Source organism: Podarcis erhardii (assembly GCF_964252035.2).
Source record: "Podarcis erhardii genome assembly, chromosome: 10".
Classification (NCBI taxonomy): Eukaryota; Metazoa; Chordata; class Lepidosauria; order Squamata; family Lacertidae; genus Podarcis; species Podarcis erhardii.
In genome coordinates this window covers 1,777,070-1,804,039 of record NC_138500.1, presented here as the reverse complement: position 1 = coordinate 1,804,039, position 26,970 = coordinate 1,777,070, and the positions used below count along the sequence as shown (strand labels likewise).

Sequence of the window (26,970 nt, the reverse complement as noted above, 5' to 3'; positions counted from 1 at the left end):
ATCTGTGCTTTGTAACCACGTTTTTGCACCATTGCAGCCCCAGGCAACAGTGGGTGCGTGATTTTTTTTGGTGCAGGCTGTAGCCATGGATATGCTATGTGATCTGATGTTGAATTTGGGGTGACCCAATGCAAAGATCCTGAGGATCCATGTGGATCCGTGCTCTGTAACCACGTTTTTGCACCATTGCAGCCCTGTTTTTGCATCAGATCATTGCAGCAAGACGTGCAGCAAGATTTGCGCTCTCTCGCTGGGGTGATTTAAGATGTTTTTCAACATGATTAAAGACTGTTGGAGTTAAGCAAGAACGCTTGCGTGCAGTCTGATTTATTACACACACATTGCAATAGTTTCTAACACTGCGACGACTCTGCTACAGGGAACTGACGGACAGCTATCCACAGGAGTCCAGTGGGGCGCAGCGGAAGCCTGCCGGACCCCATCCAAAAGCCAGATGCACTCGGGCCAGTCGGCTCCAGGGACCACACATTCGCTCAAGAACACGCATGGACATTTCCCCTTACTTTTTAGGAGAAAAAATCTGTGTGTTATAGAGGGGGAAATACGGTAAATCTGATGTACAGTTGATTTACTATAAATTTATAAGAAAAACGTCATGTATGTTGTGTGTGTCGTGTAAGTACAAACTGAATGACTGGGGAGGGGGGTACCTGGAACAGCAGGAAAGCTTCTTCCACCATTATCCTTCCAATTGGGATTCAGGCCTCATCATGGGACTAAAACAGCACTGGTTGAACTGGATGATGATCTCCGATGTGCTAGAGTCCGAGGGGAAAGCTGTTTCCTGGTTCTGCTGGATCTCTAAGCGGCTTTGGAGACCGTCAACCATGGTATCCTTCTGGACCCTCTAGGGGAGCTGGGGGCCCTGCTCTGCAGTGGTTCCCCTCCTTCCTCCTGGGCCATGTCCAGAAGGTGGTCTTGGGAGAGGAGTGTTCTGATCCCTAGGTGCTCCCTTGTGGGAGCAACAGAGTTGCCATAAACAATAATCCCACCCACAAACTCTCATTTACACACAGCCTGTCGATTGGGGGGGGGGTTCACACACCTCACCTGTGCTAATGCTGGCAGTCTTTGGCCTGTATAGGCACACCCTGGGTGCTGAGCCTCCAGCCACGGGGGCTGTCTATCATGAAAATGGGTCCTTTGATTGGGAAGATTCACGCAGCCGCTGTCATTGAATTTTGATGGATTGTATCTCAGCTTGTCTGTCAGTCTGACACTGCCTACAAAAAGTTAGAGGAACAAAAATGCCTTTGAGATGCAACTTCTATATCAATCCTGAGAGCCATTCCATGGACTCTGCACCCCTGTTCCTGACAACAGGTGTACATCTTCTGCATCCTCAATGAACCATGCAGAGAAGAGATGCTTAAAGATGGAAGCCTGAGAGAGAGGAAAAGGTTTCTGGCTGCTTCCTGGGTGGGATTGGGGAAACCAAGAGCCGCTTCTGAGAAGGCCTCCCCCCTCCCCCCTTCCTCTGGGGATTTACTCTCCTCTCCAGGGGACCAGTGGTTGGACAGGGCAGAATTGCTGTATCTGCCATTAATTTGATTTTGATTTTATATTAGAATGAATTGCTTTTAGAATGCATTTTAATTAATTGATCATGAGCCCGGCTTCGCCCGGGGAGTGGTGAGATATAAATTATTATTATTATTATTATTATTATTATTATTATTATTATTATCTGGACAGGGCAGGGGCTTATGGGGTGGGAAGCGGGTGGAGCTTGCAGGAAGGAAGGTGTGTCTTGCTAATGGAGAAATCTGAGGGCCCCCCTGGAGAAAAAACAAGGACACCAGCCAGGAATACCAGAGCAAAACAGCAGCCAGTAGGCTTGGTCTTTATTGAAGACGGTCGCGACAGGACTCCCACCTGCCACCAGGTGAAACAAGATGGAAGCCCCGTACAAAAGAGAACCCAAAATTTTATTAGCTGCTAATCCCAATGTTACAGTCCCCAAAATACATTATGAAAGGGGAGGTGTGGTGGCTGTAATCTGAGCATCCTGGACCCTGCCCCATGGTTCCCCTTGCCCTCCATCAAACATCTATCAGGTGAAAGAAAAGAGATATTTACATTTCCCTTCTAGGAGCAGAAGTGCGTCAGTAGCCAGAGTGGAACAAGGGGGGAGGAAGTGCAAACAAACATGACCACCATGTGGCCTGACTTATTCCCCCCCCAGAAGGGAAATGGCCGGCATGTGGCCTACAGCTAGAGAGTGGTGGATGGCTATGCCCCCCCCCCCCGCCGCCACCGCAAAACAAAAAGGTTTTCCCCCCAGCCTATCTGGGCACCCGCCCAGAAAGAAAAGCCACAAAATTGCAGCCTAGCCTGGTGGAGGGGCCATGCCCCTTCCAATCAGGCCAGAACTTACCTTAATCTGGCCGCCAGGACACGCTCCTGAGGATCCTGATCCTGCAAGGAAGAAAACCAAAAGGGGCTTGGAGAAAGCGGTCGGCCTCCATTCTTTGCCCCACCCCCAGCCGGCCATCCATTGTCCTCCCTGACCTGTTTCCCAGCCAAGTTCATCACACCCTTTTGTCTTCATCTGGGTTGGTTCTTTCTGGCATGGCTACCTGTCTGGCACTCAGGTATCAGGATGCCAGGGATTATCACTCAGGCAGAGGGGCTGCTGAGTAGCTGAGCTCACATGTCTATAGGAATTTCTGAAGTTACCCCAGTGAGCCAGTACATAGAGACATTTATCAGTGAATTCATACATTTGGTATTGTGCAGCAAAGGCCCTTTGAATAGATAGGAAGAAAGTGTGATGAAGTGTTTTGTGGGAAGAAATCACAAAAGTGATGGTGCTGATTTTGGTGGTGGGCTGCATGTGCATGATATCTGCTGGAGGGGCAACCACCCCCAACCTATACATAGATTCCTGCAACAGTCTGGACAGGGCAGGGGCTTATGGGGTGGGAAGATGATAGAGGTTGCAGGAAGGAAGGGGTGGGGGGACACGACCCCCCACTTTCCAGGGATCCCTCTGGCTGCCTTGAAGGGGTGGCCCATTCCTGGGTGGGAGGGTGGGAAGCCAAGGCGGCCCCTCCGGAGATTCCCCACAGGAGCCACTATGGATAAGTCTCCCCAAAGACTGGTTTCCTATCTCCCCCCCCCCAATTCTGCCCTTCCCTGCCCCAGGGATGCTCCCCCTCCCCACTTCCTCGACTCCCTCCCTCTGTCCCAGAGTCTCCATTGAACTCAGAGGCCCCCCTTGGCGCGGCTTACCCCACGCCCTGCGCCCCCATCTCTACCTCCGGAGGGCCCCCCACCCAAGACGAGCAGGGGAGGACAGGGGGGTCACTATCCAGGCGTCCCTCACGCCCCTTAACCCTTTCATGGCCCACCTCTATCCGCGCGGAACCCACAGAGTCCCAGGGATGACTGCGCGGGGAAATGGGGCGAGGGGGCTTCGTGGGATCCCCTGGGTGGGCTTCCTAAGGGTCCAAGGAAAACCCCCTTCGCAGCACGCGTGCAGGGATCCAGATCCACGACAGGCGCTTTGGGGAGCTGGCGGGGTCTCTGGATCCTCCTCTCCCCTTCCCCCCGCGACCCCTTTACCTCTTTGTCCTCGCTCCCGATTCTCCTTTCCTTCCCTGCAACATCCACGTGTGGGGGGGGATTTACCTGTCGCCCCTCCTCCCCTTTCCGAAAGCGCGCCCCCTAGAGCTACGGCGCAGAGCAGCAATCCGGCGCAGAAGCTCCACTTGCGGGAGAAGCAGGCAGGTTGGGAGGGGGGGCTCTCCCCCCCTTTCCCGGAGCAGGAGCCGGATGGCGAGGAAGAGGAGCAACATATTGGGGGGGGGGATTTGGGCTTTGCGGAGGCGGGGTCTGGGAAGGATGTGCCGGGGGGGGTGGAATTGGGGGGGCGGGGAGGAGAGGAAGGTGTCCCCCCCCTCCCCTCTTCCTCCTGAGAATCAGGAGAATAGGGGAGGGGCTGATCCCGGCAATCCACTTGCAAAGTGGGGTACCCCCCCACACACAATGTTTATATTGCAAAATCCTTCCCTCCCCCACCCCACGCCACGCGCTTAGATCCGTCCGTGTTTTCGATATTGCTGCTGTTAAATCCAGGAAGGGAGGGAGGGGCAGTCAAGACAGAAATCCATCGGGATGGTGGGTTGATTCCTGATACTTTCCAAGGTGAAGCGCAGGAAGCCTTGCAGCTAGGGGGATGTGTGAACACTGTTGTGGTGCTGTGGGGAAGAGGGTAGTTAAAAGGTGTGGGAAAGTGGGGTTGTGGTGGAGCGATGAACCCCAAAGGACTGAGAATTCACTGTCAACAGGACTGGCCCACCCAAGCCTCACCCCCTTGCCTCAAAGCCTGACACCCCGCAATGTGACAGGATTGTGACTCCTGGCCTCAGCAAGCAAAATAGTTCCCCCTCCCCACCGGAGGAAAGCAATCTATGGGATGCTGAGGTGCCCTGAGGGCTGTGCGGGACCCCCATTCCTTGAAATGGAGGGAGCCGTGGGCTGTGGCTCTGTGTGTGTCTCAGGCAAAAGGGGGAGGGATGCTCTGTGTGTTTTGCTAGCAGTTAAAATTGCACATTTTTTTTGGGGGGGGAACTTTCTTTTTGTGTGCTTTGCATTGAGACTCGTGTTTCCAGCTCAGCCAGGGGAGCTGGGGCTGGAGGGCCACCTGTGTGTGAGAGAGAGAGGGGGGGAGAACCCCCCCCCGCAATAACCGGCTCCCAGCTCTGTGTATGTCTCAGTATTTTATTGTCTCTATCTCGGCCAAGAGGGGCTGAGGCTGTGAGGAAAGAGGGGGAAGCTGCTTTAAGACCCAGAAGTGGTGAAAAGCAAGCTATAGTCTGTGTTCTAGGATTATGATCATATTTTATTCTCTTGCTGATTATGCTGTTTTCAATGTGCATTTTATATTTCCCCTCCTTTAGCAATGTTTTCTTCTGAATGAAGCTGAACTGTGACACACACCCCAAAAGAAAAAAATCTCAGGAAGGTATTTGTTACAGAAATTACAAGGCGGGGTGGGGCACATCCTTAAAGTTGTTAAATGTTACAAATATTATGTCTGAATGTATCCTTTTGGCTTGACAGTTCAGGGAAGATACCTAGCTTTAAAAAATCATATAAAATCAACTCCTTTGCCCGTTTCCTCCATTCCAATGCTATTTTGTCCTTGGAAAAGGGACTCTTTTTCCTGCCACCTGTCGGACTTGGGTTCGACGGAGCTCCTCCGATGATGATTAATTACCTGAGCCTTTCATGAGGCTCCAGGCACACTCCCCATTCAGCAGAGTATCCAGCACGCAGGGAAGGACGAGAAGTTTATTAGCTACATTGCTAAAGAGTTTTGTTTCTAACTACGCAGACAGAAAAGAAATATACATGCTCTCTCTGTGAAAACAGAGAGCAACTGAAAAGCAAAGGAACAGGAAACAGTAACATCACATCCGTCTCCTGTCTTCCGTGAGACTTCCAACAGTCTGGAATGTCTCTGGAATGCAAAACAGAGTCCTGTGACTCCAAGAGCACGGCACACACAGAAACCAGCACCACCTCCCCAAGGGTGAAGATGTGTAGACACACCTCCTACCCCAGGAAATGCCCAGAGGTGACAATTGCTGGGCTCACTGTTAGCCAAGGGAAGCCAAATCTCATCACCAGACTTGTCTCAGGCTGCAGACATGCAAAGGAAGTTCTGTTGTCCTTTTGGGTGGTGGGTACTTGAGACATGTTTGCCTCTGCTAATCTTATACTTGGGTGTTGCCCTGACATATCTGCCTATGCTAATCTTCTGTAACCCTCCCCTTTCTGACGTTTTAGTGATGTAGCAATGATGTATTGATGATGCTGTGCGAACTGTATCTTGGGATTTGGTGGGAAGGTTTTAAAAGTCAATGTCGCTCCAGGGTCAGAGTTCCCTCACTGCTGTTTGAACCAGTTGCACAACAATAAAGGATCTCAGTCTACTGACTGCTCTTTGCTCCAAATTCCTTGGCTGGAATTTCCTCCATTTACTGACCACATGGACCCACAGGGGACTTGTACCCTGGCGAGCTGGGCTGTTGAGTAGTCTCTCAACCCATAATTTTCTTTAACATGTTGAAAAGTCCTCTCCCATTCCCAATATTGACTGCTTGTGATAAAATCGTTGGACTCTTCTCTCCTCCTGGCTCCTGAGTTTATTGGCCAGACCTAGGAGTTTTTATAGCCTTTGGGGGTATACAGTGGTACCTTGGTTTATAACCATACAGTGGTACCTTGAGTTAAGTACTTAATTCATTCCAGAGGTCCGTTCTTAATCTGAAACTGTTCTTAACCTGAAGCACCACTTTAGCTAATGGAGCCTCTTGCTGCTGCCACACTGTACGATTTCTGTTGTCGTCCTGAAGCAAAGTTCTTAACCTGAGGTACTATTTCTGGGTTAGCAGAGTCTGCAACCTGAAGTGTATGTAACCTGAAGTGTATGTAACCCGAGGTACCACTGTAATCCATTCTGGAGGTCCGGTTGTAAACCAAAACAGGTTGTAACCCAAGGCGTGCTTTCGCCAATGGGGACTCCCCCCCCCCAAAAAATGGGTTGTAATCCAAAAAAAGGGACACAGACTTCGGCGTTTGACATGGTTGTAATCCAAAACGGTTGTAATTCAAAGCGGTTGCAAACCAAGGAACCACTGCACAACATTTGGTGCTGTGACTCAGATAAATCAAGGCTTTCTTTGAGCCCACCCAGCTGTGGGTGCCTGAACCGAGGGAGCCGTGGGCTGTGGCTCCGTGTGTCTCGGCCAGCTGTGGGTGCCTCAAGCAGGCAGCAGCAGGCTCCCAGCTCTGTGAATGTCTATGTATTGTCTCTATCTCGGCCAAGATGGAATGAGGCTGTGAGGAAAGAGGGGAAAGTTTTCTCACTTTGTGTTTTGCTTGAAGGCTCCTGTCCGGCTGAGGGCTGGGGCTGCAGAGATCGGGCTCTTTCCCCCCTTGGCACAACTGCGAGTTTTCCTCCTGAGTTCATTTCTGTGAAGAAAAGAGTGGACTCTGAGAGGAAGACCTCCAACACTCCATACATCTAAATGGGTTCTCCCATGGGAGAGTCCCGGGATGTTCCTTAAACACTCCATTGTAAATAAAGCACTTTTTGCAATCCTTTCATTTAAACTGCTTCTCCTCTTTGAGTTTGTTGATGGTTAGAAGGGTTTCAACTCCTAAAGTTCTTCCTGTCTGTGAGTCTGTTGATGGAGAATTTCCACTAGGACTGAACCTCTATCTACTTTCCTGATATTTATAAGGTTTGGCTTTTGTGTGAGTTTGTCTGACTGAAGCTCCTTCCACAGTCCATACATTTAAACAGTTTCTCCCCTGTGTGTCTGCTGATGTTTTCTAAGGTGTCCATTCTGCCTGAAGCTCTTTCCGCACTCCATGCATTTAAATGGTTTCTCCCCTGTGTGAGTCCGTTGATGTTTTCTAAGGTTTCCATTATCACTATATCTCTTTCCACACTCCATACATGTAAATGGTTTCCCCCCTGTGTGAGTCTGTTGATGTATATTGAGGTGTCAACTCTGACTGAAGCTCTTTCCAAACTCCATACATTTAAATGGTTTCTCCCCGGTGTGAGTCCGTTGATGTGTTCTAAGGCTTCCATTCTCACTGAAGCATTTTCCACACTCCATACATTTAAATGGTTTCTCCCCCGTGTGAGTCCGTCGATGTTTTCTAAGGCTTCCATTCTCACTGAAGCACTTTCCACACTCCATACATTTAAATGGTTTCTCCCCTGTGTGAGTCCGTTGATGTGTTCTAAGGCTTCCATTCTCACTGAAGCACTTTCCACACACCATACATTTAAATGGTTTCTCCCCTGTGTGAGTCCGTTGATGTGTTCTAAGACTTCCATTCTCACTGAAGCACTTTCCACACACCATACATTTAAATGGTTTCTCCCCTGTGTGAGTCCGTTGATGTGTTCTAAGACTTCCATTCTCACTGAAGCACTTTCCACACTCCATACATTTAAATGGTTTCTCCCCTGTGTGAGTCCGTTGATGTATTCTAAGGGTTGCATTGAAAGTAAAGCTCTTTCCACACTCCATACACTTAAATGGTTTCTCCCCGGTGTGAGTCCGTTGATGATTATTGAGGTGTCCACTCTGACTGAAGCTGTTTCCACACTCCATACATTTAAATGGTTTCTCCCCGGTGTGACTCCGTTGATGTGTTCTAAGGCTTCCATTCTCACTGAAGCACTTTCCACACTCCATACATTTAAATGGTTTCTCCCCCGTGTGAGTCCGTTGATGTCTTCTAAGGCTTCCATTCTCACTGAAGCACTTTCCACACTCCATACATTTAAATGGATTCTCCCCGGTGTGAGTCTGTTGATGTATATTGAGGTTTCCACTCTGACTGAAGCACTTTCCACACTCCATACATTTAAATGGTTTCTCCCCTGTGTGAGTCCGTTGATGTATTCTAAGGGTTGCATTGAAAGTAAAGCTCTTTCCACACTCCATACACTTAAATGGTTTCTCCCCGGTGTGAGTCCGTTGATGATTATTGAGGTGTTCACTCTGACTGAAGCTGTTTCCACACTCCATACATTTAAATGGTTTCTCCCCGGTGTGAGTCCGTTGATGTGTTCTAAGGCTTCCATTCTCACTGAAGCACTTTCCACACTCCATACATTTAAATGGTTTCTCCCCCGTGTGAGTCCGTCGATGTTTTCTAAGGCTTCCATTCTCACTGAAGCACTTTCCACACTCCATACATTTAAATGGTTTCTCCCCTGTGTGAGTCCGTTGATGTGTTCTAAGACTTCCATTCTCACTGAAGCACTTTCCACACTCCATACATTTAAATGGTTTCTCCCCTGTGTGAGTCCTTTGATGTTTTCTAAGGGATCCATTATCACTAAAGCTCTTTCCGCACTCCATACATTTATATGGTTTCTCCCCTGTGTGAGTCCGTTGATGTCTTCTAAGGTCTCCATTCTTACTGAAGCTCTTTCCACACTCCATACATTTATATGGTTTCTCCCTCGTGTTATTCTGTTGATGTCTTCTAAGTTTTCCATTATTGCTAAAGCTCTTTCCGCACTCCATACCTTTAAATGGTATCTTCCCTGTTGGAGGTTGTTGATGTGAACTATCTGTGCTCATTCAATGAAGCATATTCCACATTTTAATTTCTATTCCTAATGAAACGAAAGGTGCACCATTCCCTGGAGTTTTGACTGTCTTCTCCATCCCCTTCTTCAGAGTGGGAGGAATGGAAATCCTGTTGGGTTTCAAGGAAGAGAACAAAGGGAAAGAGAACACATCAAGCTCCATTAGCACCTTCTCCTATTTCAAAGTCTCCTATACTCCCTCACCTCCTACCCATGCTCCCAAATTTTAGGAAATGAAGTTGCCATGTCAAATGATAGTAATTCATGAGCAACTTTCAAATCCTCAATCAATGTTCATAAAGCAGCATGATTCTTTAAAGAGTGATGTGCTGTCTGATCTTGTGCCTGTCTTCTGACGCAGGACTATCCTAAAATGACACTGAAAAGCAGGATATTCAAGGCAAATAGATAAACTGTAGTTAGTGCAATGTGTAGTACCTTGAAAATGTAGTATTGATTCCCTAATGGCCTGAAGTTGTGTTATTTCTGGGGACATGAATTTATTCCTGTTCTGTCTTAAAGATCATAATCATACGATGTCATGGTGTGTTAGGGGAGCGGTAGTACCTTTGGTGGGGGAAATGTCATGCACCTTATGGGGTAATTTATCCACCATTGGTCCCCACCCTGCACTCAGCTATCACCTTTGGCTTCCAGAAGCTGCCTTGTGAGTTATCTTCAGGAGAAGAGAAGGCTATGGGGGGAAACCTACACAAATCCAGAATGGACTCTCTAAGAAGGTTGGATGGTGTTCTGCACACCTCCTTCCAGCAACTCCGATGGCCCCTTGAAAGCTCATGAAAGTCTTGGGCCTGGAGCTTTTGGAGGGGCAGGACCAGGAAAGCTTCTGCCACCATTATCCTTCTGATTGCGATTCAGGCCTCATCATGGGACTGAAACAACCCTGGTTGCACTGCTTGATATTTTCCAATGGGCTAGAGACGAAGGGGAAAGCTCTTTCCTGGTTCTGCTGGATCTCTCAGCAGCTTTGGAGACCTTTGACCATGGTATCCTTCTGGACCCTCTAGGGGAGCTGAGGGCACTGCTGTGCAGTGGTTCCCCTCCTTTCTCCTGGGCCACGTCCAGAAAGTGGTGTTGGGGGATGGGTGTTCTGACCCCTGGGAGCTCACTTGTGGGGTGCCTCAGGGCTCCGTCCTCTCCCCCATGCTTTTTAATATCTATACGAAGTCACTGGGAGAGATCATCTGCGGGTTTGGGCTGCGTGTTCCCCAGTATGTGGATGATACCCAGCTCTTCCTCTCTTTTAAATTGGAACCCGGGAAGGTCCTCTGTGAGTGTCTGGAGGCACTTGGAGGATAGATGGCGGCTAACAGACTGAGGTTGAATCTTGACAAGACAGAAATACTGTCCCAGGGGGAAAGGGGGCAGGCAGATGTGGAAGACTCCCTAGACCTGATGGAGGTAACTGTGCCCCAAAAGGACCAGGTTCACAACCTGGAGGTCATTTAGGACTCACAGCTGTCCATGGAGGCGCAGCTCAATTTTGTGTCCAGGGCATTTGTCTGCCAGCTCCATCTGGTATGCTGGTTGAGACCCTCCATGCCTGGAGACTGTCTCCCCAGAGTGGTGCATGCTCTGGTGATCTCCCGCTTGGACTACTGCCATGCGCTACATGAGGCTACCTTTGGAGGTGACTCGTAAACTGCAACTAATGCAGAATGTGGCAGCTAGACAACAGAATGGGAGCAGCCATTGAGACAACATAACACCAATCCGAAAGGATCTTCACTGACTCCCAGTACATTTCTGAGCACAATTCACAATGTTGGTGCTGACCTTTAAATTACCATGGTTGCATTTTGCAGGCATAGATTCCTGTTATGCCTTCAGTCACAAATTTATTTGCTGAAGGAATTTTTTGCTGTCTCTGAGCTTTCTTTCCTACTCTGCTAATTGCATGTCGGACTTGCTGTGGAGATCATTGTGGAGGAGCAAGATCATTGACCTAAAGCCCTACAGCCTCACTCTCTGTAGACCTGAAGGAGTGTCTCCACGCCCATCGCTCAGTCTGTACACTGAGGTCCTCCTTCGATGGTCTTCTGCTGTTTCACCCCCCCCCACACACACAACCCGTGAGAAGCGAAGTTACAGGGAAGCAGGCAGAGGGCAAGGAAATGGGCAACTATCTGACATTTAGGTGACAGCTGAAGGCAGCCCTGTATCAGGAGGTTTTGAATGTCTGATGTTTTACTGTCTTTTATATGTACTGTGAGCTGCATAGAGTGGCTGGTGAAACCCAGCCAGTTAGGTAAGGTAGAAATACTACAATCATTTTTATTATATTGTGATTTTTTTGTAGATATTTTGGAATTCGTACTGCAATATCAGTTCATGAAATGTTATGGGTGGAGTAAATCACAGGGATGCCATAAACGGTAATCCCACCCACAAACTCTCATTCACATACAGTCTGTAAATTAGGGGAGGTCACACACCTCACCTGTGCTAATACTGGCACTCTTTGGCCTGTGTAGGCACACCTTGTATGTAGAGCCTCCAGCCACAAGCATTGTCTACCATGAAAATGGGTCCTTTGACTGGGAAGAATCTCAGCTTGTCAGTCACTTTGACACTGCCTACAAAGAATAACAGGAACAGAAATGCTTTTGAGGTGCAACTTCTATATCAGTCGTGAGAGGCATTCCATGGACTCTGCACCCCTGTTTCTGATGACAGGTGTACATTATCCTCATCCTCAATGAAACAGGCAGTGGAAAAGACACTTAAAAATGGAAGCCTGAGAGAGAGGAAAAGGTTTCTGGTTGCTTCCTGGGTGGGATTGCAGAAAACAAGAGCCGCTTCTGAGAAGGCCTCTCCCCTCCTCTCTTCCTCTTGGGATTTCCTCTCCTCTCCAGGAGGACCCAAGATTGGACTGGGCAGAATGGCTGTGTCTGGACAGGGCAGGGGCTTATGGGGTGGGAAGAGGATGGAGCTTGCAAGTAGGAAGGGGTGGGGAAACTGGACCCCCCACTTTCCAGGGATCCCTCTCTGGTCGCCTTGAAGGGGTGGCCGATTCTTGGGTGGGAGGGAGAAGCCAATGCGGCCCCCCACCCAGAGAATCCCGGCAGGCGCCATGATGGAGACAAGCCCCAAAGACTGGTCTACCTAGCTCCCCCCCCCATTGCTGCCCTTCCCTGCCCCAAGGATGCTCCCCCCGACTTCCTCGACCCCCTCCCTCTTTCCCTGAGTCTCCCCTGCACCCAGAGGCCGCCTTGGCGGGGCTCACCCTCACCCTTCGCGCCCCACCTCTCCATCCAGAGGACAACCCCCCCCAACACGAGCCACACGGGGGTCTCTATCCAGGCGTCCCTCGCGCCCATTAACCCATTCATGACCCGCCTTTCTCCATGCGGAGCCCACAGGGCCCCAGGGATGCCTGCGTGGGGGAAACGGGGCAAGGGGGCCCTCGTGGGGACCTCCTGGGTGGGGGCACCATGTCCGTCCCCGCCAGGGCGCCTTAGGGGCCAAGGAAAGCCCCCTCCGCAGCACACGTGCAGGGATCCAGGCCCTGCCCGTGGGGCCCACGAAAGGCGCTCTGGGGAGCTGGCGGGGGTCTCTGAGTCCTTACCGCCCCTCCCCTCCCCCCTTTACCCCTTTGTCCTCGCTCCCGATTCTCCTTTCCTTCCCTGCAACATCCACGTGGGGGGGTGGGGGATTTACCTGCCGCCCCTCCTCCCCTTTCTGAAAGCGCGCGCCCCTAGAGCTACGGCGCAGAGCAGCAATCCGGCGCAGATGCTCCACTTGCGGGAGAAGCAGGCAGTTTGGGAGGGGGTTCACATCCCTCCTTCCCGGAGCAGAAGCCGAATGGAGAGGAGGAGGAAGAGGAGGAGGAGAAGGAATGGGTGCAACGTATGGGGGTAGGATTTGGGGTTGTGTGGGAGGGGTGAGAGAACGATGTGCCGGGAGGGGAGGGGATGAATTGGGGGGGGGAGGTTTCCCTCCTCCCCTCTTCCATCTGTGGATCAGGAGAGCGGGGGACGGGCTGATCCTGGCAATCCAATTACAAAGTGGGGTCCCCCCCCCGCTATAATGTTTATATTGCAAAATCCTTCCCTCGCCCTCCCCACGCCACGAGCCGTGCGTCCGTGTTTTAGGTATTGGTGCTCTTCAGACCAGGATGGGGGGGGGACAGTTATACGACTCCCCCCAAACCCCAAGTCCCCACCCCAGCCTCGGACTAAGGCCAGGACAATGACCGTGGACACAGGCACCTTCCATGCACAACAGCAAAGAGGCTCAGAAAAGCAGCCTATACAATTGTAGCAAGAAGCGGATACCATGAATCGGACTGTGTCCTCCGAGTATCCAATATAGATAACTGTAGAAACGTCCGATAATCGCCAACATTCAACGGTTTGACAGATGTCCTTGGTTCCCACGACTAATGACTCCTCTGGAATTGAGGTCTCCAGGGATCCCCCTGACTCCATAATCCCTTAGGAGGCGATCAAGGGCAGCACATGTCCCAGGCAGAAATCCATCGGGATGGTGGGTTGAATCCTGATGCATTCAGAGGAGAAGCGGAGGAAAGCCTTGCAGTTGGGGGGGATGTGTAAATACTATTATGGTTCTTTGGGGAAGAGGGTAGTTAAAAGGAGTGGAAAACTGGGGTTCTTGACAGGGCTGGGTGACGGGCTCATGTTTCTAAATTCCAAAACATTCCTAGTTTGTGACACATTTGTGATGTATGGATGATGCTTTGAAAAATGTATTGTGGGAAATGGGGAGAGGTCTTAAAAGTTCATGCAACCATATGCAATTGTTGTAAGAATTTTAAGGTCTAATATATATAAAATAAATGTTCCAAGCAAGCCTTGTAAACAAAAAATCTGCCCTTTTCCCCTTATGGGGTATCCAAGAGCATATATAGAGAAAGCGGAGGAAAGCCTTGCAGGGATGTGTGAATACTACTGTGGTGCTTTGGGGAAGAGGGTAGTTAAAAGGTGTGGGAAAGTGGGGTTGTGGTGGAGCGATGAACCCCAAAGGACTGAGAATTCACTGTGAACAGGACTGGCTCACCCAAGCCTCACCCCCTTGCCTAAAGCCTGACACCCCGCAATGTGACAGCATTGTGACTCTTGCCCTCAGCAAGCAAAATATCCCCCCCCCCCAGCAAGGCAATCTCCGGGATGCTGAGGTGCCCCGAGGGCTGTGCTGGACCCCCATTCCTTGAAATGGAGGGAGCCGTGGGCTGTGGCTCTGTGTGTGTCTCAGGCAAAAGGGGGGGGGGCTGCTCTGTGTGTTTTGCTAGCAGTTAAAATTGCACTTTTTGGGGAAAGAGCTTTCTTTTTGTGTGCTTTGCATTGACGCTTTTGTCTCCAGCTCAGCCAGGGGAGCTGGGGCTGGAGGGCCAGCTGTGTGGGGGGGGGACCCCCCCCTGCAACAAGAGGCTCCCAGCTCTATGTATGTCTATGTATCTTATTGTCTCTATTTCGGCCAAGATGAACTGAGGCTGTGAGCCGAGGGCAGCATTTATTTATGAGTCTTTTTTCTTTCTATAGTCTCTTTTCAAGGTACTACTGTATTTTATCTGCAACATGTCGGAAGGGCAGGGAGTCCCCCTTGTGTACAAGTTAAGCAGGAGGGCATAATGGGGGGGGGTCACACTCACAGGAGGAATGGACTCCATCACAAGGCATGGTGAATAATTTTGGCAAATTCAAATGCAAATACGGTGGAGAGATGAACCCCAAACAAGTGAGAACTCCCTGCGGACAGCCCCCCCCCCCCCCGGGGCTCGTAGGACCTGGACCTAACCAACCAGGTCTTTAGAAGCATGACAAAACACCGTGGATGTTCAGAGCAGTTTGCATAGGCAGACTCCTGGGTAGCAGTCCTGAGAGAGAGCCCTACAGAAGTTGAAAGGACAGTATTGCACCTCGCTGATGGTGCAGTGGGCTCTGGAGGAGGCAGAAGTAATCAAACCGCAAAAGAAAGAGCACTTTTCCAGAGGAGAGGAGAAAATGAAAGAACCGACCTGGCCCCCAATGGCTCCCATATCAGCCTTTAATTGGCCAGACCTAGGTGTTTTGATAGCCTATGGGGGCATACAAGACCCTGGACCCGAGCCTTCTTCCCTTGGGGGTTCCCCAGCTGGTGCCTCCCCCCCCTTTCACCCAGCTAGTGCATGACAGCAACAGCAGCAACAACAGTAAAATCAGTACAATAATAATATGCACATTGGTCCTCTGGCAGGAAGAATAATAACTTCTGGGACTATGGAAAAATACTACCTTCCCCAAACCCCAGAATAAGCAGCAGCTCTGGGGTTGCCCCATGGGGTTTGTGAGGGAAGATGCCCCCCCCCAGGAGACTTCCCTGGTACCTGCAGCCGCTCCTTCCCCCTCTTGCAATAAGGCTTGGGGTGGGGAATCTCCCATTAAATTACTGTATTTTAAGTTTTCTTCAGAACACGTAGGAGGGGGGAGAAGTTCTAGTGAAGAAGCAGCGTTCGGAGATCACACTGGTGGGGGTGAGAGAGTTTGCTGCAAAAACCAGTCACACACATATGCATCCGTCTTCCATGCTTGAGTACAGCATCTCCAGGGCATGAGACAAGTATCGGCAGGGTAGGGGCCACATGTAGAGCAAGTCCCACACTGAGGTCAAAAACACACACAGAGGCAGCAGGACTTCTTCAGTAATAGTTTACTGAGCTTTCAAAGCATACAGTTCTCACTGGGTGAGGCACAAAACATGGCTCCTGAGAGCAAATCCAGATTCAGCCATAAAGAAATACACCACACAGGATATCTACCGTATTTTTCGCCCTATAGGACGCACTTTTCCCCCTCCAAAAATGAAGGGGAAATGTGTGTGCGTCCTATGGGGTGAATGCAGGCTTTCGCTGAAGCCTGGAGAGCGAGAGGGGTCGGTGCGCACCGACCCCTCTCACTCTAAAGGCTTCAGGAGAGCCCCGCCGCCAGCCCCACAAACTCGGGGAACAGCGGGAGGCGCAGCGCACCTTTCCCGCTGTCCCCCGACTTGGTTAGAAGGATGGCGGGGGGGGGGGAGAAGCCTGCTCCTCCCCGTCGCCAGCCCTGCAAACTCGGGGGACAGTGGGAGAGGCACAGCGCGCCTTTCCCACTGTCCCCCGACTTGGTTGGAAGGCTGGCGGGGGGCTTCCCCCTCCTCCAGCCCCGCAAGCTCCCAGAGTGATGCCAAAGCTGCACGCAGCTTCGGCATCGCTCTGGGTCCCGTTCTGGGGGCTGGGGGAAGGGGGAGCTCAGGCTTCCCCCACCCCAGCCCCACGCCTGGGGGGGGAAATAATTTTTTCCCTTTATTTCCCCCCGAAAAATCTAGGTGCGTCCTATGGGCAGGTGCGTCCTATAGGGCGAAAAATACGGTAAGTCAGGCACACAAAGCGGCAGAAGGGAGCAAGGGAGGAAAGAGGCTGGAACAACACAGGGCAATGGAGGTGTGTCTTTCGCTTCCTGTCGTCTTGGACGGAAGTCTGCAACTCTGCATCTGCAGGGGCTTCACAAAGCAAAGCTTTCTGCCGGCTGCTTCCAGGCAAATGAGCATCCCAGAAACACAGTCTGATCTGTGGGGTGTTGCCATATCCATTGTTTTTGGAAGGTTATCACGATGTGGTCTAGAAACCAGTATAGTACATTATATCGCCCTGCCCTAATCCTTACTGACCACCAGCAGTCCAGATAAACCCTCACCCCTTCTCTATCAAAAGGTACTTTACATGCTAGATTATAATCACATTTTTTGACATTGCCTTCAATATTTCATTACTATGCAGTTTTACACATAAGTACCAGAACTTCAAATACATAACATGTATTAAAGACCTATTTCCTCCGGAGTTCATTTCTGTGAAGAAAAGAGTGGACTCTGAGCGGAAACCAGAGCAGCACACAGAAACACCGTTTACCTTCCCACTGGAGCGGTACCTATTTATCTGCTTGCACTTTGATGTGCTTTTGAACTACTAGGTTGGCAGGAGCTGGGACTGAGCAACGGGAGCTCACCCCATCGTGGGGATTCGAACCGCCGACCTTCTGATCGGCAAGTCCTAGGCTCTGTGCTTTAACCCACAGCGCCACCTGCGTCCCTGTTCCTTAAATACTCCATTATAAATAAAGCACTTTCTGTAGTCTTTTCATTCAAACTGCTTCTCCTGAGTTCGTTGATGGTTTGAAGGGTTTCAACTCTTAAAGTTCTTCCTGTCCGTGAGTCTGTTGATTCTGAACTTCCACTAAGAGTGAACCTCTATCTACTTTCCTGATATTTATATGGTTTGTCTTTTGTATGAGTTTGTTGACAAAAATCAAGGGTTCCACTCTGACTGAAGCTCCTTCCACAGTCCATACCTTTAAATGGTTTCTCCCGGGGCTTTGCCCTGCCAGACTTAAGGTTGTATTATGAATCAGCAGCTTTCTGCTGGTTAAAAGATTGGCTGCTTCTTGAGGACCCTGACGTTTTAGATTTGGAAGGTTTCGACAATGCGTTTGGTTGGCATGCATATTTATGGTATGACAAGGTTAAGATTCATAAGGCTTTTAAGAACCATATTGTCAGGAAGGCAGTGTTTAATGTCTGGACAAAATATAAAGACTTATTGGAAAATAAAACTCCAAGGTGGCTTTCACCATTGGAAGCCAAGGCCCGGAAAAGGCTCAGTATGGAGGCCAATTGGCCAAAGTATTGGGAAATATTAGAAAAAGATGGGGACAATTGGAAACTGCAGAGTCAGGAGAAAATGAAAGACAAAGTCCGAGACTGGTTACATTATGCTCAGATTAAAGAAGTTTTTAAACTTGATAAAAAGTTAGGATTCCAGGTGGAAAAATCGAAGTTAGAAACGGAACTGTTAGAGCCTAAGACTAAGCTACTTTCAAGAATGTATAACTTGCTGTTAAAATGGAACACACAAGATGAAATGGTTAAATCGGCTATGATAAAGTGGGCACAGGACATTGGGTATAATATTATGTTTGAGGACTGGGAAAAGTTATGGACTACTGGGCTGAACTTCACTGCATGTAATGCTTTGAAAGAAAATGTAATGAAAATGATATATAGATGGTACATGACCCCAGTCAAACTCGCAAAAATATACCACTTGTCTGATAATAAGTGTTGGAAATGTAAGGAAAATGAAGGAACGTTCTTTCACCTTTGCTGGACTTGCCCCAAAGTGAAGGCTTTCTGGGAAATGATATATAATGAGCTGAAAAAGGTATTTAAGTATACCTTCCTTAAGAAACCAGAGGCCTTCCTTTTGGGTATTGTTGGCCAAGGGGTGTTAAAGAAGGATCGAACATTTTTTATGTATGCAACAACAGCAGCAAGGATACTCGTTGCCAAGCATTGGAAAACTCAAGATCTACCCACTCTGGAAGAATGGCAGATGCAACTGATAGACTATATGGAACTGGCCGAGATGACTGGCAGAATCCGAGACCTGGGAGAGGAGACGGTAGAAGAAGACTGGAAAAAATTCAAGATTTATTTGCAAAAATATTGTAAATTGTATGAATGTTAAGCAGGATGCTTGATCATAAACAATTTGGCACCATCAAAACAGACGAAGTGAATTATGAAGATAAGGCAAATTTAAAGAAAAACAAATTTTTAGATAATAATTAGGCTAAGTTTAATGCTTTAAGAAGTGCAATAAATGTATCTAAAATTTGAGATATAACATTGAAAATTAGATAGTAAGGATGGAGATAAGGTGATAAATTGGTGGTTTAATTTTTACAACTTGGAACGCAGGAGCGGGAGATGTCAGGAAGTCCAAAGGAGATAAGAAAATATGTTATGATATGTAATATTTTTGTTTGCTCATTTATATTGTAATTAAAAAACCCTTAATAAAACATTATAAAAAAATAAATAAATGGTTTCTCCCGTGTGTGTCCGCTGATGTTTTCTAAGATTTCTACTCTGACTGAAGCTCTTTCTACACTCCATACATTTAAATGGTTTCTCTCCTGTGTGAGTCCGTTGATGTCTCCTAAGGCTTCCACTATAACTAAAGTTTTTCCACACTCGATACATTTATATGGTTTCTCCCCTGTGTGAGTCCGTTGATGTTGTCTAAGTGGACTCCGAGAGGAAGATGTCCTGCACTCCAGACATCAAAATGGGTTCTTCCATGTGAGAGTCCCTAGATGTTCCTTAAACACTCCTTTGTAAATAAAGCACTTTTTGCACTCTTTTCCTTTAAACTGCTTCTCCTCTTTGAGTTTGTTGATTGTTTGTAGGGTTTCAACTCCTAAAGTTCTTCCTGTCCATGAGTCTGTTGATTTAGAACTTCCACTAGGACTGAACCTCTATCCACTTTCCTGATATTTACAAGGTTTGTGTTTTGTGTGAGTTTGTTGACATAAATCAAGGGTTCCACTCTGACTGAAGCTCCTTCCACAGTCCATACATTTAAACAGTTTCTCCCCTGTGTGTCTGCTGATGTTTTCTAAGGTGTCCATTCTGACTGAACCTCTTTCCACACTCAATGCATTTAAAAGGTTTCTCCCCTGAGTGAGTCCGTTGATGTCTTCTAAGGGTTGAATTCAAACTAAAGCTCTTTCCACACTCCATACATTTAAATGGTTTCTCCCCTGTGTGAGTCCGTTGGTGTCTTCTAAGGGTTGAATTCAAACTAAACCTCTTTCCACACTCCATACATTTAAATAGTTTCTGTCCTGTATGAGTCCGGTAATGTATATTAAGGTGTCCACTCTGACTGAAGCTGTTTCCACACTCCATACATTTATATGGTTTCTCCCCTGTGTGAGTCCGTTGATGTTTTCTAAGATTTCCATTATCACTAAAGATCTTTCCGCACTCCATACATTCAAATGGTTTTTCTCCTGTGTGAGTCCGATGGTGTATATTGAGCTGTCCACTCCGACTGAAGCTCTTTCCACACTCCATACATTTATATGGTTTCTCCCCTGTGTGAGTCTGTTGATGTGTTCTAAGTTTTTCATTCTGACTGAAGCTCTTTCCGCACTCCATACATTTATATGGTTTCTCCCCTGTGTGAATCCGCTGGTGTAATTTAAGGTTTCCATTCTGACTGCAGCACTTTCCGCACTCCAGGCATTTATATGGTTTCTCCCCTGTGTGAATCTGCTGATGTCTTCTAAGGTTTCGATCGAAACTGAAGCTCTTTCCACACTCCATACATTTATATGGTTTCTCCCCTGTGTGAGTCTGTTGATGTGTTCTAAGTTTTTCATTCTGACTGAAGCTCCTTCCGCACTCCATACATTTATATGGTTTCTCCCCTGTGTGAATCCGCTGGTGTAATTTAAGGTTTCCATTCTGACTGTAGCACTTTCCGCACTCCAGGCATTTATATGGTTTCTCCCCTGTGTGAATCTGCTGATGTCTTCTAAGGTTTCGATCGAAACTGAAGCTCTTTCCGCACTCCAGGCATTTAAATGGTTTCTCCCCTGTGTGAATCTGCTGATGTCTTCTAAGGTTTCCATTATCACTAAAGCTCTTTCCACACTCCATACATGTAAATCGTTTCTCCCCTGTGTGAGTCCATTGATGACTTCTAAGGCTTCCACTATCACTAAAGCTCTTTCCGCACTCTATACATTTATATGGTTTCTCCCCTGCATGAGTCCGTTGATGTCTTCTAAGGCTTCCATTATCACTAAAGCTCTTTCCGCACTCTATACATTTATATGGTTTCTCCCCTGTGTGAGCCCGTTGATGTCTTCTAAGGTTTCCATTACCAGTAAAGCTCTTTCCGCACTCCGGACATTTATATGGTTTCTCCCCTGTGTGAATACGCTGGTGTAATTTAAGGTCTCCATTCTGACTGAAGCTCTTTCCGCACTCCAGGCATTTAAATGGTTTCTCCCCTGTGTGAGTCCGTTGATGTGTTCTAAGTTTTCCAATATCAGTGAAACGTTTCCCACACTCCATACCATTAAATGGTTTCTCCCCTGTGGGAGGTCGTTGATGTGAACTATGTGTGCTCATTCAATGAAGCATATTCCGCATTTCACACATTTTAATTTCTAACCCTAATGGGGGGGATTTGTGCCCCATCCCCTGGAGTTCTGACTGTCTTCTCCATCTCCTTCTTCAGAGTGGGAAGAAAGCGAATCCTATTTTGGTTTCAAGGAAGAGAACAAAGGGAAAGAGAACACATCAAGCTCCATTTGCACCTTCTCCTATTTCAACGTCTCCTACATTCCCTCACCTCCTACCCATGTTCCCAAGTGAAGTTGCAATGTCAAATGATAGTAATTTATGAGCAACTTTCAAAATCTTCAATCAATGTTAATAAAGCAGCTTGATTTTTTAAAGAATGATGTGCTGTCTGATCTTGTGCCCGTCTTCTGATTCAGGACTATCCTAAAATGACACTGAAAAGCAGGATATTCAAGGGAAAATTATAAACTGTACTTAGTAGAATATGTAGTACCTTGGAAATGTAGTATTGATTCACTAATGGCCTGAAGTTGTGTTATTTCTGGGGACATGAATTTATTCCTGTTCTGTCTTAAAGATCATAATCATACGATGTCACGGGGTGTTAGGGGAGCGGTAGCACCTTTGGTGGGGGAAATGTCATGCACCTTACGGGGTAATTTATCCACCATTGGTCCCCAGCCTGCACTCAGCTCTCACCTGTTTCTTCCAGAAGCTATCAGGATGGAATAGGGGCCACAATCCCAGGAACGGCTTCAACTGGCTGGCTAAACCAGGTGAGGATAGCCGATGGGTCTCAAATCCTTGGTGTATGAGGGAATTCTGTTGAGGTGAAGGCAGGTCCTGGTGGATGGAGAGGATGAGAAGAACAGTGAATCCCACAGTCAAGAAGGGATATGTCAGTGAATCCCACAGTCAAGAAGGCATAATGAAAGTCCTGTTCCTGGAGCTTTTGGGGGTGCAGGACCAGGAAAGCTTCTGCCACCATGATCCTTCCAGTTGGGATTCAGGCCTCATCATGCAACAGAAACGGTCCTGGTTGTGCTGCTTGATGATCTCTGATGGGCTAGAGTCTGAGGGGAAAGCTGTTTCCTGGTTCTGCTGGATCTCTTAGCGGCTTTGGAGACCTTTGACCATTGTATCCTTCTGGACCCTCTGGGGTGCTGGGGACCCTGCTCTGCAGTGGTTCCCCTCCTTCCTCCTGGGCCATGTCCAGAAAGTGGTGTTGGGGGATGAGTGTTCAGACCCCTGGGCTCTCACTTGTGGGGTGCCTCGGGGCTCTGTCCTCTCCCCATGCTTTTTAATATCTATATGAAGCCGCTGGGAGAGATCATCAGGGGTTTTTGGCTGGGTGTTCAGAGGCATGTGGGTGATACCCAGCTCTTCCTATATTTTAAATTGGAACCAGTGAAGATAGTGAATGGCCTGTGTTGGTGGCCTTGGTGGTTTGCGGATAAATGGCGGCTAACAGATTGAGGTTGAATCCTGACAAGACAGAAGCACTGTCCCTGGGGGACAGGTGGCAGGCAGACCCTACCAGCCTGCAGACTGTCTCACTAGAGTGGTCAATGCTCTGGTTACCTCCTGCTTGGTCTACTGCAATGCGCTCTACATGGAGCGACCTTTGAAGGTGAAACAGAAACAGCAACTAATTCAGAATGTGACAGCTGGACTAGTAACTGGGAGCAGCCGCCTAGACCACATATCACTGGTCCTAAAGGATCTTCCCTGGCTCCCAGTGCATTTCCAAGCGCAATTCAAACTGATGGTGTTGACCTGTAAGTGGCATGGCTGCATTTTTCAGGAAAAGAAAATTGTTGATCTAATGTATAGAGATCATTCCTAGTCTATTGGTTCAAGAAGGTTCTGTTGGTTTTACTCTGTGTGAGTCAAAGCTGATGTTTTCTCTAGCTGGAATATTTTAGCTGATCAGGGAGTTTCCTTTCTGCTGAGAGCAGGTGGTGGAATAAGTTGTAATGAGATTATGCTGAACCTTCCTTGTTTTGGGAACCAGAAGAAGCTGGTTTAAACTGGAGTGAGCCAAGCTTGTTATCCAGTCCCAAGGTTACTCTGACATTGAATTGTTTATAAATCACAGTATTGAAAGGCGCCTGGTCCCACTTCCTATTCTGCTATTCTCTACTCTGCTTGTGTCTTTCTTACTTGAGTGCTGTTTCGCTATGCTATGTTAGGGTTTTACTGTAAATTCAGTTTTTGGATTCTTATGCTTCTTTGCCTTCAGTACCCAATTTATCTGCTGAATGGATTTTTTGCTGCCTCTGAGTGTTTTTTTTCTACTCTGCTAAGTATATGTCAGTCTTGGAGATCATTATGGAGGAGCAAGATCTGCGACCTAAAGCCCTCAACCGCCTTGGCCCTGTAGACCTGAAGGAGCGTCTCCACGTCCATCCTTCACTCTGAACACTGAGGTCCTCCTCTGAGGTCCTCCCTGCAAGAAGTGAGGGTACAGGGAAGCAGGCAGAGGGCCTTCTCGGTGGTGGTGCCCGCCCTGTGGAACGCCCTCCCTTCAGAGGTCAAGGAAATGAACAACTATCTGACATTTAGAAGACAGCAGAAGGTAGACCTGTATGGGGAGGTTTTGAATGTTTGATGTTTTACTGTCTTTTATGTGTACAGTGGTACCTCAGATTACATACACTTCAGGTTACAGACTTCGCTAAACCAGAAATAGTGCTTCAGGTTAAGAACTTTGCTTCAGGATGAGAATAGAAATCAGGCTCCGGCGCTGCGGCAGCAGCAGGAGGCCCCATTAGCTAAAGCGGTGCTTCAGGTTAAGAACAGTTTCAGGTTAAGTACAGACCTCCGGAACAAATTAAGTACATAATCTGAGGTACCACTGTACTGGAAGCTGCCCAGAGTGGCTGGGGAAACCAAACCAGATGGACAGGATGTAAATATTACAATCATTCTTATTACATTGTGATTTTTTCTAGTTATTTTGGAATTTGTACTGCAATATCAGCTTATGAAATGTTATGGGTGGAGAAAATCACAGGGTTGCCGTAAACGATAATCCCACCCACAATCTCTCATTCACATACAGTGTGTAAATTTGGGAAGGTCACAGACCTCACCTGTGCTAGTACTGGCAGTGTTTGGCCTGTATAGGCACACCCTGTGTGTAGAGCCTCCAGCCCCAGGCACTGTCTATCATGAAAATGGGTCCTTTGACTGGGAAGATTCATGCAGTCGCTGTCATCGGATGATGAAGGATTGTATCTCAGCTTGTCAGTCACTCTGACATTGCCTAGAAAGAATGAGAGGAACACAAATGCTTTTGAGGTGCAACTTCCATATCTGCCCTGAGAGCCATTCCATGAACTCTGCACCCCTGTTTCTGATGACAGGTGTACATTATCCTCATCCTCAGCGGAAAAGACAATAAAGATGGAAGCCTGAGAGAGAGGAAAAGGTTTCTGGCTGCTTCCTGGGTGGGATTGGGGAAACCAAGAGCCACTTCTGAGAAGACCTCTCCCCTCCCCTCTTCCTCTCGGGATTTCCTCTCCTCTCCAGGGGACCAGTGGGTGGACTGGGCAGAATGGCTGTGTCTGGACAGGGCAGGGGATTATGGGGTGGGAAGAGGATGGAGATTGCAGGAAGGAAGGGGTGGGGGAACTGGACCCCCCCCCACTTTCCAGGAATCCCTCTCTGGTCGCCTTGAAGGGGGGGCCGATTCCTGGGCGGGAGGGAGAAGCCAAGGCAGCCCCTCGATGGAGACGTCTCCCCCTCCGCAAAGACTGGTCTCCTCCTCCCCCCCCCCGCCAATGCTGCGCTTCCTTCCCCAGGGATGCTCCCCTCCCTCCTCCCCCCACCCTTGGCCCCCTCCCTCTCTCCCAGAGTCTCCCCTGCAACCCAGAGGCCCCCTTGGCGCGGCTCACCCCTCGCCATGCGCGACCCATCTCTCCGTCCCTAATGCCCCCCCAAGATAAGCCGGGGAGGGACAGGGGGGTCTCTATCCCGGCGCCTCCCGCACCCCTTAACCCTTTCCTGGCCCGCTTCTCCGCGCCCCAGGGATGCCTGCGAGGGGGAAAGGGGGCCGGGGAGTCCTCCTGGGACCCCGTGGGTGGGCGCCCCACGTCCTCCCCTGCCAAGGAAAGCCCCCTTCGCTGCAGGCGTGCAGGGATCCCGGCCCCACGGAAGGCGCTTGGGGGAGCTGGCGGGGTCTCTGGGTCCTTTTCTCCCCTCTCTCCCCCCCCCCGCGATCCCTTTACCTCTTTGTCCTCGCTCCCGATTCTCCTTTCCTTTCCTGCAACATCCACGGGGGGGGGGGTCCCCTGCCTCCTAACTCCCCTTTCCTAACTCCCCCCCCAGAGCCACGGGGCGGAGCAGCAATCCGGAGCGGAAGCTCCACTTCCGGGAGAAGCAGGCAGTTTGGGGGGGGGCTCACACCCCCATTCCCGGAGCGAATCCGGATTGGAGGAGGAGGAGGAGGAGGAGGAGGAGGAGCAATGTATTGGGGGAGGGATTTGGGATGGTGGGGGCGGGGTGAGATGAGGAGGATGTGCCGGGAGGGGAGGGGAGGTATAGAGGAGGGGGGAGGAGAAAGTTCCCCCCCTCTCCTCTTCCTTTAGTGGATCGGAGAGCGGGGGAGGGGCTGATCCCGGAGATCCAGCTGCAAAGAGGGGTCCCCCCCACAAGTGCTACATCCTCCCCTCCCCCACCCCACCAGCTTAGATCCCTCCGTCTTTTAGGTCTTGGTGCTCTTCAAACCAGGAATGGAGGGGGGCAGCTAAACGACTCCCCCCCAACCCCAGCTCCCCACCCCAGCCTCTGACTCAGGCCAGGACAAGGACCCTGGACACAGGCCCCGTCCAGGCACAGCAGCCAAGAGGCTCAGCAAAGCAGCCGATACAATTGGAGCCAGAAGCGGATTCCATGTGTTAAGGGAGAAATCTGCGGACGTGTTTGTACGCTTGGGGAATTGTGGCTGCCTTGTGTCAAGTCTCCCCCCTTTGATAGTCCTTCCCTCATGGCGTAAAATAAAAGTGGAACGGTGCAGATCCGATGTATGGCTGATTTTCTATGAATTTATAACAGAATTTATAACAGAAGCATTGCTTATGTCTGGTGTGTGTGTGTGGTTCCTGCAACACATGAATCCCAATCCCAAAGAAGGGCAGTGCCAAAGAATGCTCCACCTACCGCACAATTGCACTCATCTCACATGCTAGCAAGGTCATGCTTAAAATGCTACAAGGCAGGCTTAAGCAGTATGTGGACCGAGAACTCCCAGAAGTGTAAGCTGGATTTCGAAGGGGCAGAGGAACCAGAGACCAAATTGCAAACATGCGCTGGATTATGGAGAAAGCGAGAGAGTTCCAGAAAGACATCTACTTCTGCTTCATTGACTATGCAAAAGCCTTTGACTGTGTCGACCACAGCAAACTATGGCAAGTTCTTAAAGAAATGGGAGTGCCTGATCACCTCATCTGTCTCCTGAGAAATCTCTATGTGGGACAAGAAGCTACAGTTAGAACTGGATATGGAACAACTGATTGGTTCAAAATTGGGAAAGGAGTTTGACAAGGCTGTATATTGTCCCCCTGCTTATTTAACGTAAAAAAATTAAGGTCTTATATAAATATAATAAATGTTCATAAATGTACCAAGCAAGCACATTCATAGATATGTGGACCACATGTCTGGAGCAGCTCAGGAAGACAGTCCTGAAACCATTTAGACTCCCAAACTGACCAAACGTTTTCTCTGCAAGGAGGGAGCGGGTGAGGGAACCTTCCCATTGTCTCAGGAATTGGGAAATCACCATCTCAAAGGAATGGCCAGACTACCAGGAAAGGGAATCAGATAAGGCATGATCAGAGAACCAGACAGGCAGGAAAAATAACAACATTCAAATTTCT

General features: G+C 48.9%; 2 protein-coding genes across 2 annotated transcripts in view; both read right to left on the bottom strand.

The window, feature by feature from the left end:
• LOC309351816 (uncharacterized protein) overlaps positions 1-26,970 on the bottom strand; it is a 151,986-nt gene that overhangs the window by 98,186 nt on the left and 26,830 nt on the right. The window contains exons 5-9 of the mRNA XM_081879828.1: positions 24,184-24,356; positions 21,788-21,931; positions 2,399-2,439; positions 1,072-1,244; positions 672-973 (exon numbers count right to left, since the gene is read on the bottom strand). The gene's annotated coding sequence lies outside the window, so the exon portion shown is untranslated. The remainder of the gene's footprint in view (positions 1-671; positions 974-1,071; positions 1,245-2,398; positions 2,440-21,787; positions 21,932-24,183; positions 24,357-26,970) is intronic.
• On the bottom strand, positions 7,545-26,142 carry LOC309351621 (uncharacterized protein; the record flags this gene model as incomplete). The annotated part of the gene is made up of 2 exons (XM_081879409.1): positions 25,321-26,142; positions 7,545-9,264 (listed from the first exon to the last, which is right to left on the bottom strand). Exon 2 carries the CDS (start codon positions 9,144-9,146, stop codon positions 7,545-7,547), a length of 1,602 nt encoding a protein of 533 aa, XP_081735535.1. The 5' UTR covers positions 9,147-9,264; positions 25,321-26,142.